The sequence below is a fragment of the Arvicanthis niloticus genome, chromosome 8 (assembly GCF_011762505.2).
Source record: "Arvicanthis niloticus isolate mArvNil1 chromosome 8, mArvNil1.pat.X, whole genome shotgun sequence".
Lineage (NCBI taxonomy): Eukaryota > Metazoa > Chordata > Mammalia > Rodentia > Muridae > Arvicanthis > Arvicanthis niloticus.
In genome coordinates, this window is record NC_047665.1 from 64981726 (window position 1) to 65004095 (window position 22370).

The 22370-nt window shown below is 38.5% G+C and overlaps 1 protein-coding gene across 10 annotated transcripts in view; it reads right to left on the bottom strand.

The window, feature by feature from the left end:
• Nucleotides 1-21890, bottom strand: part of Trdmt1 (tRNA aspartic acid methyltransferase 1) — a 36508-nt gene extending 14618 nt beyond the window's left edge. Inside the window, exons 1-5 of one of the 10 annotated variants that reach the window (XM_076939516.1) lie at nucleotides 13608-13703; nucleotides 9762-9871; nucleotides 5391-5479; nucleotides 2328-2404; nucleotides 327-398 (exon numbers count right to left, since the gene is read on the bottom strand). In XM_076939516.1, coding sequence (XP_076795631.1) covers nucleotides 327-398; nucleotides 2328-2365 — 110 coding nt within the window. In that variant the 5' untranslated portion in view covers nucleotides 2366-2404; nucleotides 5391-5479; nucleotides 9762-9871; nucleotides 13608-13703. Of the gene's footprint in view, nucleotides 1-326; nucleotides 399-2327; nucleotides 2405-5390; nucleotides 5480-9761; nucleotides 9872-13607; nucleotides 13704-20819; nucleotides 21350-21535 lie in introns of those variants that run through there. The other 9 variants (XM_076939513.1, XM_076939512.1, XM_076939517.1 and 6 more) reach the window with 9 other exon arrangements.
• Between the last annotated feature and the right edge of the window lie 480 nt (nucleotides 21891-22370).

Below are 22370 nucleotides of genomic sequence, written 5' to 3' on the forward strand. Positions count from 1 at the left end.
CCCCTCTGCAAGCCCCTATCCCATCCCTACTCCCCCTGCTTCTATGAAGGTGCCCCCCGCCCACCACACACACACACACAGTGACTCCTGCCTCTCTGCCCTAGCATTTTTCTACACTGGGACATCCAGCCTTCACAGGACCAAGGGCCTCCCTCCCCATTGATGCCCTTCCCATTAACTGGGTCCCTGTGCTCAGTCTGATGATTGGCTGCAAGCATCCCCATCTGTATTGTCAGGACCTGCCAGAGGCTTCTCAGGAGACAGCTGTATCAGGTATACCCACAGTTTTAAATCTAAGGTAAGTGTACAAGAATCTAAAGTTTTACCTTGGGAGAATATCTAGAAGATACAGGAAGCTATTTGTCCTTGGGTCAGTCATATCCCCCTGTAGACCAATTCTTAAAAAGCAAAGAAAACATAAGAGTTTATAAGAAATTATATGTAATGATACCAAAAAGACTTAGTTAAGAGAATTTAAATAAGTTCACCATAAAAAACAAAAGAAAGGAAAGTAGCTGGCTGGGTGGGTAGCACTCTGGAGCAGAGGACACTGGTGATAAGCACCACTCAAGCACACTAAACAATGTGTACCTAAGATATTTTTGTCCTAAAATACCTAAGATAATTTTGTCCGGTGTAAACAGACCCTTGATCTCATGGTTTTACTTTACAAGCAGGAGTTGCAGCTTAGAAAAACTAGGGTCAGCACGTGTAACCAGGAGGTACTGGGCTAGCAAACAATTTGTACAAAGGTTCACAATATGGTCAAGGTTCAAGTAGGAAGGAGCGCTTGGATTGGGTTTGAATAACAGGAACAGAAGATCCGGATTTTAAATTTCAGTGCTTAGTGGCTTCATGCTCCTAAGCTATGTGACATCACTGTCACTTCCCCCATGCCCGACACCAAGGCTATCAGTGGGTCTGAGGCTTATTAGCTGAGGATTAAACTGGATTTAAACAGATTCCTCAGAAATCATCAGTTTTTATATTCTGTCCCTTTCCACTCAGAGTTCAGATAACAAGTACAGTCAGTTGGTGCTGGCATCAGCTACTGGAATTAGGCTTACAGTGAAGATACTGAGCCCACTGAAGTCGTACATATACTCAGACTGCATTTTGTTTTCTACACACTAGGCCACATCTTCCCATATGCTTAAACCCACCTTCATATGGAATGCCATCTGCCATCACTGATAAACTCCTACTCTCCTTTCAGACACAGCTCTGATCATGCCTCCAGAAGAATTCCCCTTTCTGGGCATGATACAAGCCATTTTTTCCTCTATGTCCTCATGGTACATCCAGAGCTTTTACAGTACCAAATGTCACAATTTATATAATACTAATTTATGAGTCATCCCTTTTGATTGTAAACTCTGAAGATCAGCAATGACAGCATCAAACACACTGCATGGCATACAAGCACAATAAACTCTTAAGGAGATAAGCTTCCTCAAGTTCAAAGATGTTAAAAAGTAACATAAGAATATTTTCTTAAATCAGAATATTTATTATATAACACTCTAGTTATATTAATACAAGATATATAAATGATTAATAAATAATGGCTCTGATCTTGTCTAACTGTTCAGTCATGGGGAAGTTAACCTACCTATGCCTCAGTTTCTCACCTTCAAAATAACAGTAACAATAAGACCCTATTACTATAGCTACTTAAAATAATTTATACTATTAAATAGTGAATACAATCTAGGTTTAATTTAAGATACAGTTTTTGTTAAAAATTACTATGTAAATTTGAAATGAGAAATTATAATATGATTATGAAAAATCTGAATTATAATTAATTTTGAGAAATATACAAATTGTAAATATATGCTAAAATTTTTCATAAGTTATTTACATATAAAATATTTTGTAAGAAAATTCCATTTCACTGATCAGAATTAGCTATGAATGCTCAAGAACTCAAAAGTTTGAAGCAAGTAACATGATCTGAAAGAAAAATAAATGTATTTTAGATGTACCTATAATATAGTATTACACATTTACTATTGATCAAATTAGTTTCCTATTCTGAATACAACTCTGGATTCCTATGCTCAATGCTGAATTATCAATATCTAAAATAAAGGGATACATTTATAAAGTATTTTAAAGCTTTGAAAGTGTAGCTTAAGTCGTCAAGGTTCTTTGTTCTTTCTTTCTCCCTTCTTTCCTTCTTCTATCTTTCTTTTAGGGACAGGGTGAGATGTGTGCAATGATTTGAACCCAGGGCCTCATGCATGCTAGGCAAGCATTTACTACTTAGCTGTATTTTCAGCCCACATACTCTTCCTAAAGAGAAAAGCACTTTTTACACATACCTTGTGAATGGTTGACATGGAGGGCTCATTAAAATCATATTGAAAGATAGCTTGTCAAATTCTTCCAGTGAAATACCCTAAGAAATCAACATTTGAAAGAAAAAATAGAATGAAGAGAAGACTACTAAACACTTAGAACTAAAGACATCAGAATCACAGTTTACATACCACAGTGCTTTGCACTGCAGCTTCGTTAACTAATGTCCCAAAGCAATCCTGTGAGGAAGCTGTGAGGAAGAGACAGTGGCTTCCTCCACAACACTAATTCCTCTGTGAAGTCTCAAGTATAAGGCTGCTCGTTTTGGACTCAACCATATATAACTTTATTTTGTAATTGACCATATTTGGCAAAGGTCTGGGGAATCTTTAAGCGCCCATCTATCAATATGCTTCTCTGTTCAGTGAGGTGTAGTAATGAGCAGCTGCACTCTGGTCTGATGTGCCCTGTCAATATACTAGCGAATCGAAAGGCCTCATGTTCAGATATCAGCAATTATTTTATTGTTTTGTCCTTGGCACAAGGAACTTCAAATGATTATACACAAGAGTAACTAAAATGACATCTAACTTGTTCCATTTACATATGTATACAAAACACATACATGTGTACACATAGATCAGAAGATAAATAATGAGAACACATGTCAGGGATTTGCCAATACTCCTTAAGCACTCTTGGCCAGAAAGGTAAAAAGAATAGACCAGCATAGCAACCTCTATAATTATTATGACAAATCTCTAACAAGTTTACATAGTTTGGTAAAGCAGGAAATATATGAAGAATGAGGTAACCTGGGAACAAGCCAGTTGTCTCTGTTAAGTTAGTGACATACACAAGGCCAGGAAATAACACATGGATCTTGAGCAAGTACTCATTTTTCCTAACTTTATTACAAGAGATTAAAATGTTCAGAAAAAGACACCGAATTTTATGAATGCTTTCAGATGTAGTTTTGCTCTTTCTAAAACAAGCTCAATTAAATAATAGCAATAAACTCTTTAATACTAGTGAATTTCTGAAAGGAAAGCCACTTTGGGTGAACCATGAGCGTCCTTCAGATGTGCTCCTGATTAACTCGCTCACGTTTTCTTTATAGCTATGAAGTCTGTACTTATAAGACAATGTTTTCCTATCTTGTAGCATAGAATCGATAAACAATGAAAATTTCCAGCTGGCTCTTTCTCATCCCATCTTGCCCTGTGAAGGTGTATCAGGCACCTATATTTACAGCAATTTGATGTTTCCTGAATACTATACCAGATCCCAGCTAATCTCTTATCTGAAATCGTTCATCAATGTCAGCTGCGTCCCTTTCATCCTTTATACTCATTTTCCTGCATTCATCTGTTCAGTTTATAAATACAATGTTCAGTCATTCAGCAACTGTGCCATTCACATAGCAGTCATTGTCATACTCAACAATGAACAAGCTCAGTGAAGTGTCTGCTTGTGACATCTATACACTAGTGACTAGTGACTTCCCACTTGTTACTAGATAAATTAGCTGAGTACTCTGATTTTATCTATAGCTTTTTGACTAAGGAGTTCCACCTATGTGTGCCATCTCGGCCTGACCACAGATGATAACAGACTTCTCTGGCAGGCTTTCTGGAGAAAGCTACCTTCTTTAAGGCAGACCTGGTACACAGCCAGGATTGTATGCCAGTGTCTGAAGGGAGCTGCAGTCAAGGCCTTGCTGTCCTGGACAATCACGCTCTTAGCACAGCTATCTTCCCAGTCTCAGAGTGTCCATTCATTGTAAATTATCCCATTTCTCCATCCGGAATCTTTGCCTATCAGAAGTCACTGGCTACTGCCTGCTAGAGAAGAGGAGGAGACTGAAGGACAAACCTCCCCGCTATCTCAGTACCAAGCACACTTCCAGTTCTGGGCTCCCACTCATCCTGTCCCCACGCCACTGTTCCCTAAGCAGGGAAACAGCCTCCACTTGACACAAGGTAAATACGTTCTGGGTCTCCCTAGAGCCTGGCTGATACTTGACTTCGCCTGCATATGTTAACTGACTGAAAAGGTCAAACTCATAGAGGCAGAATGAACTGGATGAAAGCAGTAGTGGAAGAGTACCAAGTTTCAGGTAAACCCCAGGAGTGAGTCTGGGTGATCCATTACACAGCATGGTGATGGACACTGTACCTCAAACTACCCAGCAAGGCTCACACAAAGAATGTAGGGGAGGAATACGTCAGTTGGCTCAGTTTAACCATTTTCCTGCATCATATGTGAATATATAAAAATCACATGCCTTGAATATATATAAAAAGGTACTCTTCCATTTTTCTTAAAACACACATGTTAATGAACTAACCCTCCTCTAAGTGAGCTGGAAGTGTCTTCCCCAGCCCCTTTCCCTGTTTCCAATAATTTTATAATTTTATGGTTACCATGATCTAACAAAACTAGCAAGGAACTATAATTAAAGTTTGAATCCCTCAAACTTCTACTGGTATACATCTGGGATCGCAATAGATCCAAATATACAGTTTCTCATAATTTCTCTTAAAGACTAGAGCAGATGAATATTGAATTGTTGAAACTAAAACATTCAGTGGATACTATATTGAGAATTAGTTGATTTGGGTTATACTTGGTTAGATGTGCTTTAAAATATTTACATTAAATTCAAATTTATAATAAAAATTTTAATAAAATACCCAGAGATGCCATTTTCTATTTTACAGAAATTATGCAACCTAAATATACTTATGCTTATGAAATGCGGTTATTAGTAATTATCATACCTGGCACTGTAATCAAGCCCAAAATTCTATAGACAGACAGGTCATGGGCTTTAAGTGAGAACATCCTACTATTACTCTGCTTAACTGAGTCCTGGAGAGTTGTTGTTTACCCATAGTAGTGCGTCTCTCCAGCCTCATCAGAGAAGCTTCTTTTTGCAGTAGATGGAGATTAACAGAGACCCATAACCAGTCACAGAGCAGAGAATGAGAGACTGTGCTGTACTCAGCCTTAAATCAGAAATTTGTATATCTCTGTCTCCCTCCATCCCTCCTTCCTTCCCTCCCCCAGGGGTCACGGGTCACCTTAGTAGATTTGGCAGAAAGGTTGAGAGAGCCAGCAGTGGATGACTATAATGAAACAACGTTTTCTAGACACAACAGGGCAGCTGCACCTGTGAACAACAGTTGCACATATGAACTCTCAGCACTGGTAAGGGTATACACAGGACCTGCAAAGCTCAGGACAGACAAAACCTCAGCATGGAGGGAGCTAGGCGCCAAATTCCACTTCAAACTGAGTAGCTACTCATAACTAATGGCCTGCAGTGGGCGGGTTAGTTTTCTTTAAGCATAAGGCTCCTGGTAGATTTACCCTGATCCAGAGAGAGGCCACCTATCCAAGAATACAAAGGAGGCAGGAATTAGACTTGATGAGGCGTTTTTTTAACTAGGACACACAGTGGGGCTAGTGTGTAAGTAATAAATGTGGAAGGAATTAGGGGAGGGTGAGTATACTAACAATATATGAAATTCTCAAAGAATTAATACAAATGTTTTTAAAAGATGATGTTAACTTCATATGACTCTTCCATATAATGTGCACAGTGGGTGACATCTGTTCTCAAAACCAGTGATAACTATTCTTCAATATATAAACACTGCCTGCCACTGTCTATACACTGATCCACAGGGTAGGAAATTTTATACAGGTTCAAATTTTTTTCAATGAATAGTTTTAAATATTTTATTTTTCTTCTTAATTCTGTACATATATGTTTGTTGGGGGGTATGTGCCCATGAGTGTAGACACTGAGGAGTCCATAAAGGGGTGTCAGGATACCTGGAGTAAAGTTACAGGCAACTGTGAACCACGTGGCGTGGGCACTGCAACTGAACTTGCGTCCTCTAGAAGGGCAGTGTGAACTCTTAAGTGCTGAGCCATCTCTCTAGACATCCAGCGTTTTTTGGTTTTTTTGAGTGAAGAAGGGAGTATAAGTAATTGTGATGTGTCCATATAACTACAATATACTTATGGGTAAAAGGAACCCAAACCCTGAGTCATACTGCAGTATGAATAAACCTGGAAACAAGCATGCTAAATGAAGATGGTAGAAAAAGCTCACATTTGATTGTTCATCTCAAATTTCCAGAGCAGCCAAATCCATAAAGACAAAAAGTAGGTCGTGGTTGTCAAACTAGAGGTGAAGTGAGTGGGGAGCGGCTGCTAACAGTCGGCTATTATATTTTAGCCTTGGAAACATTCTGGAATCAGAAAGTGTTGATACACAGACAACTTTGTAAAAAATACTAAAACCCACGAAGTATATGTTTTAAAGGTAGGCTATATGAAGCTTTAAGGTAGCTATATAAAGCTTTAAGGTAGGTTATATAGTAAATAAAGTATAATCTTGATTTAAAGTTTGCATCTTTCTACAGAAATACAAGTTCTAACAACTGAATCTTCATTAAAAAAAAAAAAAAAAAAAAAAACCAGAAACCCTAAAAAGCTATACTAAATACAAGTAAAAGAGTAATAGCTACTTCTCCGCCCCCACTACTACTATAGTAGACTCCAGTTAGTACAGGCCACCATTGCTGGGAAGAGACTGAAAAATTAAAGTGCAACCGTATGACTGCCACAGCTTTCTGCTAAGTAATTACAATTAGACATCAGCGAAGGGAGGCAGCTCCCAAATAGGACCAAGTGATCTTCATAACTGGAGAGGAGACAGTCATTCCGGGAAGGAGGCCAGGGGGACTGAAGTTGTGTCGTGGGATGAAGGAGGCTACCCAGTCTGCACAGCCGTCCCACAGAGTCTCTGGAAATCAGTCTGTGCACACAACAGTCAAAATGTCAAAAGATGGAGCTAAGAGCAAGTGCCAGGGAAAGCACAATTGATCAGAAGATATAATTTCTAGACTTTGCACAATGTTAGGAATCACTTGGTACCAAGCAGAGGGACCTAGGCATATATGCTAATAATCCAACAGAGAATTTATATGGTCTGAATTCAGTATATATTAAAAACACTATCAAAGATATGTATTATTGATGTGAGAACTGATTTTTTGTATACCATTGAGAAATGAGCCCAGAAACACACCCATAAATATGTGATCTATTTCTTGTAACATGCCAAGGAAATTGAGTAGGAGAATATTCTTTTTAGTGAATGATCAATTTTTTCCCCTTAAGGGGAAAAGTGTTTGTAACCCATTCTGCATACTATACACGATTAGTGACTCTGAATGGATCATAGATCAGTATGAAAAAAAAAAAAAAACCTACAAATCTAGAAAAACACAAACAGAAAAATTTGATGAATGAAAGGGTTTCATACAATACATTGAAAAAAGTCCCCATGTCGGGGAGAAAAATCCATTAACTTCTACACTTTGATGGAAACAGCTAAAGAAATAAAAAGACAAATTATAGAATTAGAAAAAATATTTGTTATGCACATTTGTGAAAAAATAAGTTTAATCCAGAAAGCATATGTAACTCATCCAGCTAAGCTATACAAACTGCACACGCTGCATGAATGCCACTTCATGGCATGTAACTTCATGAGAACTTTGTGTTTAAAAATTTAACAATAAGAAAGTGAAGGCCTCAACATGTGCCATGGACCACAACATGGTTCCCACACAGACACCAATATGATCCTGGTGGTAGCCTGGACTATGGACAGCACAACAATCTCAGGTAGCTGCACAGACCACAAGCATTAAATGTCCGTGGTCCCTGCTGTCGCCATGTGGAAGTTCATGATTCATACTTCTGCTGACAGTAAAGGACAAGGAAGATTCTTCTGCAGTGGCATCAATGACTGCTGACTCACAGTTGAAAAAGAGAGACATGGAAGGCTTGTGGGACAAACTCCCACAAACACCCCCAAAAGTAACAGCCTAGATAGGAAGCCATGGAAGAAAACGCTTAAAACTGTGATGTGGATGCTGAAGTTTAGCTCTGCACAACAGACGGCTGCTGATGGGGTTGGGGTGAAGAAGGATCACTCTTCTATAAGAGGCTGTCCACCAAGTGTGACCATGCTCCAGTGAGCTTACGAACACAATAAATTGGACCTGGGTTCATTGTTTGTTGTTGTTTGTTTGTTTTGTCTTTTGGGGGAGGAGCAAAGGGGAGAACAGACATGGGAGGACTGGGAAGTAAGGGAAATTGGGATGCATTAAATGGAATTCTCAAATAATCAATAAAAATGTATTTTAAAATCTAAAAAAAAAAAAAAAGAAAGAAAGAAAATGAAGGCCTTATTTTCACAACAAGAAATACTGGTCTCTGATGCATTTCCCCTTCTTTCTCCATGGATAAACACCTAGGAATGGAATTACCGGGCCGTGTGATAGTTATCTTCAAAGCTGTGAAACAGTTAGTGTTTTTCCAAAGTGCTTTCTATTTTACATGACCTCTGTCAATGTCTCAGGGAAAACTCACATCTCGGCCAACACTGGCTTCTGCTAGTCTTCCACAGTAAGAATGTGGGTAAAGACCCTTGCCCCTAAGCCTCATGCTCAGTCCTCTGACCTACACCACACATGCACACCACACACTTACACCGTTTGTACAGTCTATCTCTGTCTCTCTCTCTCACACACAAGAAACAGGATGTTTATGTTCATATTCTTTTTCTTTTTTTTTTTGAAAATAATTTTTATACAGCTTATTGTGATCATGTTTTTTTTTTCTCATTTCTTTCCAGATCCTCTCCACCTCTCTACCCAGCCAAATATATACATATGGCTTCTTTCTCTTTAGAAAACAGGCCAATGATAAAAGGTTTTTTTTTAAAAAAAAAAAATGGATAAAATAGAACAGAGATAAAAGGAGAAATGAAAGAAAAAGCACAAGAAATATAGATACAGCACCCCCACAAAACTCATAAAAACAAAAACTGGGAACTATGATAGGTGAGCAAAAGACAGGTAAGGTTTAAAAAAAAGTCCAACCAAAGCAGTATAAGACAAAATGTCAGGACTGCGAGTTCATTTTGTATTGGCCACCTTTGCCCATAATCATTTGAAACAGAGCCATGCAGTGAGTGAGCGCTGGCAAGGTTGTTAATGAGCAGTCAAGAAGAAACAGCCACCGTGCCTTCCTTGCTGTTACCAGCTGCTGTAAGTACTGCATACCTACTGACTGTGAACCACTGAGGCTTATATCACCACAGAACCAAGCATCTGGAAGGTAAGTATGCTCCCAACTTGTCAATCTTTTCTTTCAGACCTCGCTCCTTAAGTGAAAAAACATTAATAAATGCATTCATTCTTCTGATAGAATTTGAAAAACTGATTCCTCTTCTACAGTTTCATTTGCATTATTTATTTTCCAGGAAGTAGAAAATTTATTTATTTTACAAAAACTGGTATTTAGGAATTGTTATAAATATGCATTTTCACCACTCTAAATGTATTAAAATAATACTATATACTTACTTCAATTGTCTTTGCCAGTAAGTGTGTGTGAGGAAAATTATGCTTGTATACTTCATTAGCAACAGTGTTCACATCGATAGCGGCCACCACATGTGCAGGGATACAACTTTCTGTAATGACAAACAGAATATCTTCAAGGGTCTTCAGTATCAGCCCATTGTCAAGAAAAGCCAAAATCGCAGCAGAATCCAGCAGTGCGCTGACTTCTCAGCTACCCAGCTGGATCTCAGATCATAATGAAGACTGAGGCACACATACAGCAAAGGTTCTCAGTATTACTTCTAGTTCATCTCTCTGCAGCATTCTGAGTACTAAGAAGACGGCATTTTCTTTTCTTTTTCCTTTCCTTTCTTTCTTCCTTCCTGTCCCCATTAATTAATTTATTTACATCCCAATCGCAGCCCCCTCCGTCCCCTCACATAGTCCCTCTCCCATCCCCCTTTCCTGTGATAAAGGGAATCTTCCCCTATAACCCCGTATCAACCCACCCTGGCACCTCAAGTCACTGCAGGACTAGGCACATCTTCCCTCACTGAGGCCCAACAAGGCAGCCCAGTGAGGGGAACAGGAACCACAGGCAGGCATACAAAGAGGTGCATATAAAGTACGCCTTGCTGCTAAGGAAACACGTTTTCAACACAGCTTTGATTCAAAGAATCATATCATATTTTTGGGACAGCCCACACTCCAGGTGTTGGGGAACCTGCATCAAGACCAAGCTGCACATCTGCTACATATGTGCATGGAGGCTTAGGTCCAGCCCATGTATGTTCTTTGGTTGATGGTTCAGTCTCTGGGAGCCCCATGGTCCATGTTAGTTGACTCTGTTGGTCTTCCTGTGGGGTCTCTGTCCCCTCTGGGTACCTCAGTCCTTCCATTAACTCTTCTATAAGACTCCCAAGCTCTGGCTAATCTCGCTGTGGGTTTCTGCATCTGTTTCAGTCAGCTGCTGAAACCTCTCAAAACTTCAACTTTTTTAAGTTGTCATAGGAGATAGCTTTCTTTTCTCATTAAGCTATATACTTAGGCAAAAAAAAAAAAAAAAAAAAAAAAAAAAAAAAAAAAAAAAAAAAAAAAAAAAACAGTTTTCCAAGTTAAATAAAAACCTAGAACACATAAAACGCTCTAAAAGCCCTATTATTCAGAACTTCATAAAAATAAATTACCATGTGCTCTCACCTTCCTGTGTTAACAAGAAAGCTGGTTCACAATACCACAGAAAATGTTAATGTTTATTTTGTAATAACAGCTTCAAAGAGATAATTTACACACAGAAGAATCAGCTTGTTTAGAGTGCAGTTTTTAAATGAAGTAAATTTATTAGTGTCCAATTGTAAAAGCTTCAAAGTCTAAAAACTTCCATTTCTGACAGAGCTAAAGAGGACTGGGGGGAGAGGAGCACATAAAGGTATGCCTTGCTGCTCAGGAAACATGTTTTCAACACAAAATCATAAAATAGTTTTGGTTGTAATAAAAGTTATAACTGTGCAAATATGACTGTTGCTGTGCCTCATGGCTACCACCCTGTTACCTCAAAATTTATGAAATCAATTATGCATAGACTCTGTTCAAAATCTGGAAAAAACACAGGGAATTTTAAACATAAAAACATCCAAAATTTATGAAAGTCACTGGTTATCACAACAAGATTACACAGTAGATCCAAACAGCTCTCACTTTAGTAGCCAATTGTGGATTAACAACCAGCTTTCCTTGGTCTAGACATTTAAAGAGAAAGAAAATCGGGGTCTAAGGAGCTAGAACTCACAAAGCAGGCACCACACAGACCACAGGACAAAGGACAGAGAAAGACTCACATGCTCAAAAAGCCATTGCAACCTTACATGGAGTCCTAGGAAAGATAGGGTTAAGAGAAAAGGGAGACTTCAATGTCGCTAAGTAACTATTCCCTCTGATAGCCCCGAGTCACTCAGCTATCCTCGCAGGTACCTCCTGTCTGTGGAAAAGAACAGTCCTCTGTGCACTGCACATGACACTAGACTACTTAATACCATAGGTGGCTGCCTCTGGCTGAATTTAAACTTAATAACTAGTTTCTTGATTTAGAATATTTGAGGTTATAAATTATATCTTTGTTAAAAAGCAAGAAAGACCTCAAAACCTAAAGCAAAAAGACCTTTAAGCCAAAAGGTATACAAAGATTAATTTTAAAAATCATAAAATTTATTAGTTCAACTCAGAATTTGGCTTTGCTAAATCTGGTAAATTGCAGTCTTTCTGGTACAATCTGCTTGCTGCTCTCCACAGACAGGGTGCCTGTGGGTGCTTACTATGACTTTCATCTTTTTTCAGGTTGACTGAAAATCTAATCATGTGCTAAATCTAGATCATAATCAATAATTAATTTTATATTCTTATATTATATGCCTGGAGGACATAAAACCTGACAAAAAGCAATGGCCAAATGAGTGTTTCATGTGGGGATCCAAACCCTGATGAACTGATTCTCAGGGAGGAATGGAGCTTTAGAGTCAATAAGCAAGTGCACTGTCCTCTTAGACCGATGCACAGATTTTAAACTGTTATAAAATTAGAACCTACTGCACTACCAAAGACGTCATTTCCATTAGGAGAAAAACCAAACACACACACACACACACACACACACACACACACACACACACACACGTGGAGTATCTGAAACCCAGGCATGTTTCAGATTTGGAATATCTACAAATATATAGTAAGATAATGTGAGGCTAGGACCCAAGTATAAACACAAAATTAATTTGTTTTCTATATGCATTGCACACATAGCCTGAAGATCACTTTAACTTTTAAATTTTATTTATTTATTTGTTTGTTTATTATGTGTGTAAGCCTTTACTCATTGAGCCACTGCTGAAACATGTTTCTTACCCTCATTTTTTATATAAAATGTTTTGTTTCTGTGCATTTTTTTATAACAACCAAGTATATGAGATCGGAGTGGGATTTTCCACTTGCAGTGTCAAGCTGCTTACAAGTCTTTGATTTTGAAGCATTTCACAGTTTGCTATTTGGATTAGGATGTCACCCAGTACTAAGACATTACTGACACAAACTTCAACTTGATTATTAAACAATGTTTGAGTATAGGTATGCTAAGGGGAAATCAAACTCATAGATAACAGTGGGAAAACCCTTGAATGGCAGAGACAAGTTTTAAAAATACAAAGCTGAACATGTCAAGGTGGACAGAATGCTCTAGAATTTTGTCCATGTGAGCTCTTTCACTTGAGACCCAAGAGTCATTCTCAAAGCAGCAAGAACTGAAAAAGGAACCTAGCAAGATTTTTGGAAGTAGTAGGAAGGATGTGCTTTTTGGCCTCTGATCCAACACTGGGCCTGGATTTTATCTGCAATTATTTCAGTTAATATTCTGGACCTCATATTTATTACCAGGAAGCACTGTTGTTGGTTTTAAGAAGAGACAGTCTGGTCAGAGAAACACACTGCACACTGTTGCAAAGGTGTCATGGAAATGAAGATGACTCCATGCTACCAGTTCTGAGGACTACCGTTTACAAGGCAAATTTACCTTTGAACAGCAATCACTTTCCTTCTTTTTCTGCCCGCTGCTTCTGAAGTAGTCAAAGTTACAATTTCATTCTCTACCCAGCCTAATAAATAAACTTTTCATGCACAGTTACTAAGTGGGAGAAATACCAATAGTTTTTACATTCAAATGGCGAATTAAGCAGTTCATACTGAAACAGCTCTTTAAAACTTTCGTCTTTCTTTATCAACAACTTTCTGAGCTGGCCCTCATAAAGGTTGGCTAAACTTGAATGACCTCAAACCCACACCTGAGACATTTAACCAGGTAAGTATGATAACACTGACCTCTAGTTGTGAAATAGTAGATCGGTGAATATATCCAAGGTCTATTCTTTCATTCAGAGTAACAGCCTAACTGGGAATAAAAACACTAAATATAAGTGACCTGTAAAGATTTTTAATGTAAAATATTTGACAACTAGGGCCATTGAGACAGATAAAGGTATCTCTGCCAACTGAGCCTGACAATATGCACTTGACCTCAGGGACCACACAGTGGGAAGAATGGACCCCCACAGGAATGAACATGAAGGGTGTGGCCCATGCCCCCTTCAAATACATACATACATACATACACACACATATGTGTATAAAATCACTTTTAAATGTTCCTATTCTTGGCTTTTTTGTTTTGTTTTGTTTTTTGGGGTTTTTTTTGTTTTTTGTTTGTTTGTTTGTTTGTTTTTGTTTTTTCGAGACAGGGTTTCTCTGTATAGCCCTGGCTGTCCTGGCACTCACTCTGTAGACCAGGCTGGCCTCGAACTCAGAAATCCGCCTGCCTCTGCCTCCCAAATGCTGGGATTAAAGGCATGCTCAACCACTGCCCGGCTGTGGCTTTTCTTAAAAGTTGTTTGCATCTAGATATTGCTAAGAAATTACTTCAACACATAAAATGAAAACTTGCCTCCTATCCCTCAATGATCCACTTAGTGACCTCTGAAAGTCTTACAAGTTTAGCTAATAGTCAACCATGTTTACTTTGGGTCAAGACACTCCCCAGAGTACTGCTACCAACGCCCCACTTTAGTACGGTAGGCTACACAGGAGTGAGCTGAGAGCTATGAACTGAGATCTAATCATGCCTTTAACATGTCATCTTAGAACTGAAACATTGTTTTCAAGATATATATAAAAGCCAGAGCAGATCCGGAGACGTGACACAAGAGAGAGAGAGGACAAGTTACTGTATGAAAAGGAACACATGTGGGAACTCACAAGCATAAAAGGTCAGGCTGTCACATCAGGAAATACAGTTCAAAAAAGTTCAGATGGATTTTGGGGGTAACTTCAGAAAGGAAATTGAGGCTCAAAAATTGTTTGTCCAGGAAGTCTTTGCCAGGAAGAAGTCACTACAATGCCCCCTTCCATACACTGCTTCCTGTCCGCCACAGCGCCCCCTTCCACACATGGCCTTCTGTCCACCACAGCGCCCCCTTCCATACACAGCTTCCTGTCTGCTCCCCATGCTACCCTGAAGCTTTCCTCAGATCAGCAGAGAAAGGCCAATTGAGAATCACTTTTGCCAGGAGCACAGAGTGAGGCAGACATTACCCTTAGTTCTTAGACATAACCCTTAGGGTTAAAGAGTATTACTTTTCCAGGGCAAGCACTGCCCTAAAAAGTGTGTTTCTCAATATAGGCAACTGAAATTAAGAACTAAGCTAAACCAGCCCCTCCAGCAATGGGACTCTATGATGGACAACAGGGACATTTCATATTTGCGTGGTCTGACATAATACACACCATGCATGGGTGGGTGTCAAGCACTTAGCCTGTGACCAGCAGAATTGAGTAACTGAATTTCTAACTTCATCTTAATTGACGTGTAAATAGCTGCAGGTGGCTGGCGGCTTCCTGTCTGAGCTTATAGTCACCTGGCTCATCAACCAAGTCCTGGCCACAGTGAGCACTGTACAGTGGGAAAACCAGTGGAAGAGAAACTCATGTTGAAATTCTCACAAGCTACACAGCATTGGGAAATGGATTCATCCCTTCTAGACTTCAATTTTCTCATTAATGAAATGGATATTTAAAACAGTTCCCATAAATGGCTCCTATAAAAAATAAAGTCAATAAAGTATCTAGCAACAGGAGATACTCAGTAATTATTAAAAATTTCACTCACCACTTAGCATTTATCTGAAATATTGTAAGTTTCAGACAAAATGATGGTAGTGATTTAATTTTGATCATTATTAAAGCTAGGAAATTAGACCAATGAGAAATTTTAAGTTTTAACTATTCAGAGACAAATTTCAGAAGTATATTTTTAAAGATTTTAAGGTAGCATAAGCAGAAAGCTTCACAACAGTACATAGAGGGCTTTAACCTCCACTATAGATAGTAAGTAAAAACTGACTAAAATGTGATCTCAGAACAGACAGAGAAATGCAGAATTTTCCTGGCCTTGCTATCAGCCTATGGGGTGACAAGAGGGAACAGGGATGGGCAGAGCAATCCTGTCCCTCCCTTGCTCCCTCCCCAATATGTTCTGCTTGTTAACTTGCAGGACTATAGTCCAGACAAAAAAAAATTCAAGATATTTTCTGTCCCCAATACTGAATGAGTATTTAGGAAGAGGGTGAATCTTCAGATCACCTTTCATGATCTGTCATTCATTGACCTAGACTTCAGTGCTGAATTCAGTTAGAAGCAGAAAACTACTGCACGAGGAAGACTCCTTTACTGCTGTTCTCTATCTGCCTTTTCTAACTATATCATTATCTACATGGTAGGGGTGGGAGGGCTCAGGAGACCGTTCACTTGGTGACAGTGTGTGCTCTGAAGCCATGAGGTCTTAAGTCTGAATCCTCGGCTTACAAATAAAAATCCAGGATGGCTGTACATACACCCAATCCATAAGGAGTAAAACTGAGACCCACATAAAAGGACACTAATTCCTGGTGGCATGATGAGTCAGTATTTTAAATACTACCCAAAATTTATAGGTAGCCTTTAAATGAGTTTATATTTACAACTTTTATGTCAACCAGTTTGTGATGAGTTTTGTCATTTGCAGAAAACACTTCTACAAGCCGCTCAGGTGACTGCACACTAACACATCTTTGCTTCTATGAAGAAATACATTTCAAATGTCAGCTTCAAAAGCAGACAATATCAATGCAACAATCTGAGTAATCAAGTAGCTACATATTTACAAACAAAAATATATCTTTTAATCAACATTCCCCAGGTGTCCTACGGTAAGAAGGAAGGAAGCAGGAACTTCTTAGAGCAAGTCAATTAGCTACTCCTATATGTGGATACTAAATACAGGAAATAGAGAAAGGGCTATTTGCAAATTGTATCTCCAGTATTTTTTTTTTTAAGAAACATGTAATAGTATCAGCCCTACAGTCTACAAATTTTCTGGTTATTAGACCTAGTTATCTGGAAATTTGCACTAAAGAAAAATGTGGACAAGTGTGGATATACATGTAAGCTACATGCATTTATGGGAACAGATATTTAAAGGACAATCTACATCTATTACTACAAAGTAAAGACCATGCTATTCTCTGACAAAGTTAATTACAGAATATCCTGTTGAGTCATGACCTGTTGAGTGTGTGTGTGTGTGTGTGTGTGTGTGTGTGTGATTTACACAGACACCAGGGAAGACAGCACTTTGTCAAAAGCTATCTTCATGATGAAATTTGGAGAGATGCAACCTTTGCTTCTTTGTACTATTCGAATTTTTAAAGATGATAAAGATGACCTGCTTCTTTGTTGGTTTGTTTGTCTTATTAGGTCTAATTGATTTTGAAGATAGGGCACCACCATGAAGCCCATAATGCCTTACACTTCAGATCCTCCTGACTCAGATTCTAAGTACGGGGATAACAGGCATGCCTCACCAGGAACCCAGAGAGTTAGTAGGTTAACAATCAATACAAGTCAAACATCAAATTAACTTTTCTTATATTTGAACAAAAGGATTCAATATTCTTTTTGTTATGAGACTGAGAAATAAGAGAAAAATATCAAAGATAAATAACCAAGGATACTCTGTAAAACACAACTGTTAGGCTGTGAACACACAAACAAACAATGGTAACTCGATAGATAACTGTCCTACTGACTCAATGAAAAAAAAGACAAAATAAGAGTTAAAGTTCTTTACAGAAAGAAATGCAATTAGCACATACCCAAAAATGCAATGCTTACACACAGAATTCACAGGAATTGAACTAGTTAAATAACAAATAAGTAATACAAACACAGGATACAGCTGATTCTGCGTGTGTGTCTGTTAAATTTGTTTTGAGGAAACAACTATTTGGTAAATGTCCCATCACTATAAAATATTTACAATGGTTTTTGCTGGTGTTTTTTTCAGTAATTAATAATTTCACAATGTTTGACATATTCAGGTAAAAGTTAATGAAAACTATAGGAGAGGACAATAACAGGATTCTATCTCTAGTTAATTATCAAAATCTGTCATAAAATATAATTATAGGGGCTGGAGAGATGGCTCAGTGGTTAATAGTACTTACTGCTCCTCCAGAAAACCCCAGTTCAGTTCCTAGTACCTATGCTATGTGACTTACAACCACCTGTAACTCCAGCTCTAGAGAATCTAACAACCTTTTATGGCCTTGTCCAGTGCTTACACTTACACACAGACAAATATACACATATATACATATATGTAGTGTGTGTTGTATAATATATATACATATGTGATGTGTAATATATATATATAAAACATATATATAATGTATATACATATATCACATATATAATACATGGTATCACTCATAAAGATCTCCCAAACTAACATGAAAATCCTGTTTCAATGTGTCACTCTGAGTCCAGTTTGCTTAACAGTTCATTTTTTTTGATAGCATATACCTTTCATTGATATTAACTTAGAATTTAAAACACTATACTATAAAATGTTATAAAGTTAGCATAATTATTATCTGATTTTTATTAGTGAGAAATATTAAAGTGAAACCAGTTACCTAAAAAAAGAGAGAGAATATTACTTAGCATCATTATACTTCCTACATCTTTTTCTTAATTCTCACAACACGTGTCCATCTCACAGATAAGGCACCTACACTTAGAAATCCTAAATAACTTTCAAATGTTCACACAAGCATTATGAGTCATTCATCATTTATCTGACTTAAAAATAACGACATGCTTTTATCTCTCAAAGAAACTGACAGCACTTGAAGGCCAGGCAGCTTCAAAGATTTTTCAATTTCTTCCAAAGGTTATTTTTAACAATATACGATAGCTTTCTATAACTTTGTGATTGATGACAGTAAGTGCATGCATGTGCATGTGTCCATGCACACAGAGACCACAACAGGATGTTAGCTGTCCTCCTTCATTGTTCTCTGTGTTAATGTTTTGAGACAGGGTCTCCCAAAGAAGCAGACACCATCTGAGCAGTGAGCTCTCGGCTCTGCCTGTCCTGCCCTTTGTAATGCTATGGCTGCAGCACATGCCTCACTTTTTATATGGGTGCTTGGGTTTAAACGCAGGTCCTCCCCCTCCAGCTTGGAGAACAAGTGCTCTGGCCCACGGAGCCAACTCCTGGACCTATAAATATTGTTAAAAATTATTTATACTCTTATAACTCCCTTTTGATATATTATTGTACTCTGGTTTTATAAAAGATAATGAAACAGAAAATGTTTGGAGTTTGCCCATTCTTTTTTTTAAGATCTACTTATTTATTTTATGTATATGAGTACACTGCAACTATCTTCAGACACACTAGAAGAGGACATTGGATTCCATTATATTCAGAGAGAGATTATTCATAATAGCAAGTAGGCTGAAAGTCTTTAGTATCTACTAACAATGAATAAATAGATAATATTGTCATATATACAGCAATATACAGCCATAAAAAAGAATGAGGTATTGACACATACTATAACACAGATGAACTTTGTAAATGTTGTGTAAATTGTTGAACTAGACACCAAAGAACAGTTAGATTATTCCATTTATAAGAGACCTAGAAGAGAATTCATAAGACCAAAGTAGAATGGAGACTTCAATATCTTCAGGAGGAGAGGTGCAGAAATATTTTAAGTGGGTGCAATGTGATAATTCTGTGATAATAAAAATGTTTTGAAACCTAATATTGTCTACAGTTGTATGACTTTGTAAGCACACTTGCTGTTGCTGAACTGTATGCTGAAACACAAAATGATACATTTTATAGTGAGTATATACATGTATACACATTTACAACAATAAAATATTCCATTGCAAACATTATCTAGAAATGGACAAATTAGAAGCCAATATTCTTACTACTGCTCTTCACCTAAGTCAGTGAACGGAATCAATGATTGCAACCGAGTGTGGTTAAAAGATCTGCTAGACAGACCTAAGTTAGGATCCTGGCTCTACCACGAAGCTAGCTTATTACAGACACAAAACAGGTCCTGACATGTAGATGCCCGTAATAAAAGTTAAAGCCTGTTGTCAGGGTCATTAGTCTTTATTAGCTACATAAATACAAAAACCCCAACTAAATGTACTTTGTTACAGATAAATTTAAAACCAAAGTTCATCAAACATAGAAACACTAAAAAAAGTTTAATAAATATTAATTGTTATTAATTAATATAATTAAGACTACTTTTATAAACAAACCTCAAACCAACGATGTAGGGAGCTTCGGATAACTGGAAAAGTTACTTTGGACAACAGGGAAAAGATCTCTTAACATGTCATATATTAACTAAGGGGTGAAAAAAGTTATTGTAGAAAAGTTTGAGTTTGCAATCTCTGAGAGGCAATAGTAGCAAAAGTAAGGGCTAGAACTAAGCAGGGACTTACAAGAGTGAAGGAATACAAACTTCCCACTGAGATCCATGAGGCTAGACCAGAAGGCTCTGGGTAGATAGAAAACAGCTCCCAGTCCAGCCGAGACAGGGCTGTGATTCTAACGTTTATTGTAGGATACATTCATTAATCTAAAATTCATAAGCACATTTCAAGGAAAAAAATCAAGATGTATACTTGAGAATTTATTTTGCAGCACACTGTGTTTGGGGGGCAAAATTAGAAGAAATCTACAAGTTTAAAGAGTATGTAGTTGTTATTCATGACTTATAAGAAAGCATTAAGTGACTTTTAAAATCCTCTTAATTAAAAGGTTTCCAGATATGGAGGAAAAAGGTTAACATTATACAACCTTAGAAAATTAATAAGGCAGATAGTACAAGTTTCTCTAATTTGTTTAATTTTAATATGATAAATTAATGTAAAGACCAGAAAATTAGTAAAACACGCAATATTTCTAGCCTAGTATAGGATTAAAATCAATATTTGCTGAAAAAATGTACAAGCTCGATCCACTTAGCCTCTTGTTACCCTTGTTACTAAAAAGAGAAGCAAAGACATTTCCTTTTTGCATTTGTCTTAGTCTTAGCAACTTCAGAACAGACATGCTCACACGTGTACACACACACACACACACACACACACACACACAGAGTCACTCCGTATCCACAGTACCTGTCAATGGAGTTCACCAAAGTAAATATTTCTGAATTGTCACAAAAGTGGATAAATACCAAAGAAAAATTAAGACCCCAAAAAATCAAAGTGACAGCAAACTAATTTCTAAGTAGCTACAATGTGTCAGGCACATTACTGTTTCACATTCTCAAGGCCCCTTTCTGAAAGTTATGCTTCACAGGTTTTAAAATTTGATCTCAGCTATGGCATCTGTGTAGGCCTGCAGAAGGCAAGCTTCTTTCCACAGACTTAACCATGCTCCTTCCCCCTTTCGCTCCCCAGGCACTCTAATACTTGTCAATTTTATCTTGAAGTGTTGTTAGACCCTGCTCCAACCTTCTCCTGCCTGCCTTCGTGACTTCCTCCAAGCTCAGTCACAGCCAGCCTAGAATCTGGGTCTTGGCATTGGGCAAAGGGCTCGCCCCTTGCCCTAACTTTGTCTGAAGCAACTGGGTTCATTTGGCCTCACAGGCCCAAGAATGCCGCCTCACAAACAGTACCCTGGGGCGCCGGCCTGCTTAAGCTACAAAGCTTGGGGCCAGAGTAGGGGAGTCTCAGCCTAGAGGGGCGGACCCAGAGGCGCACTAAAGTGGTTTCCAGGGCAACCGAGGTCGGCGGCACCAGGTCCCGCCCCGCCGCTCCACCCCTCCGCGGCGAGAAAGCCGGAACCTGGGGCCCCAAGTGAATCCAAGAGAAGCTGTCTGTCCGCTCACCTCGCAGCGCGTGGTGCATGCCACCAATGCCACTGTACAGCTCCAATACACGCAGAGGTTCCATCCTCACGCGACCGCGGCCTGGAAACTAGGCCTACCGGTCCTCCACCTCTCTTACTCCCCCATGTCCGCTCCCTTCGCTTCTGGTTCCGCGGCTTTTCAGTTCCCCCAGTCTCCTGTTCCTCTGGCTGCAGATTAAGTGAGCCGTTTGGAGCCTGGGGGCTAGCAGAGGTTAGGAAGGGGACAAAGGACAGACAACTATTAATAAGGACTGCCAAGTGAGAGGCTGCCACTCCTTACCCTGATTTGTGCTTTTTCTTCCTTGTTGTGTTTTCTGCGGGCTTGCGTGAGAAAGAAACCCCTCAGTAGAGAGCTGAAACTGGCATTGCCTTTGAAGTAAATTACTGATTAGAATAGAGTCTTTTTTTTTTTTTTTTAAACTGCAGGCCCCTTTTGTTCTTTTCAAGTCTGACTCGATCAAGCATTTTTTTTGAGGAATCTTGGGCACATATCCATATGCTCCCTGGTGTGCCTGTGCTAGAGTATGAAGTTAAATCCTACCAGACTCTTCCCTAAAGAAAGCTGCAGAATTACAAGAACTTAAAGCTGAGCCCTATGAGGTCGTTCATAATAGGGAGAATGCCTGCTATAAATGGAAATAGGATTCATCCTATTTACCCTGACATATGCTGGGTATTTTTTCTTTTATTGAAAATCGATTTTCTTCTTCACATAATATATCCTGATTATAGTTCCTCCTCCCCACGCCCATCAAGATCTGCCCCCTTTCTGTCTCATCTGAAAACAGATGAACTTTTATAGTAATAAAATAAGA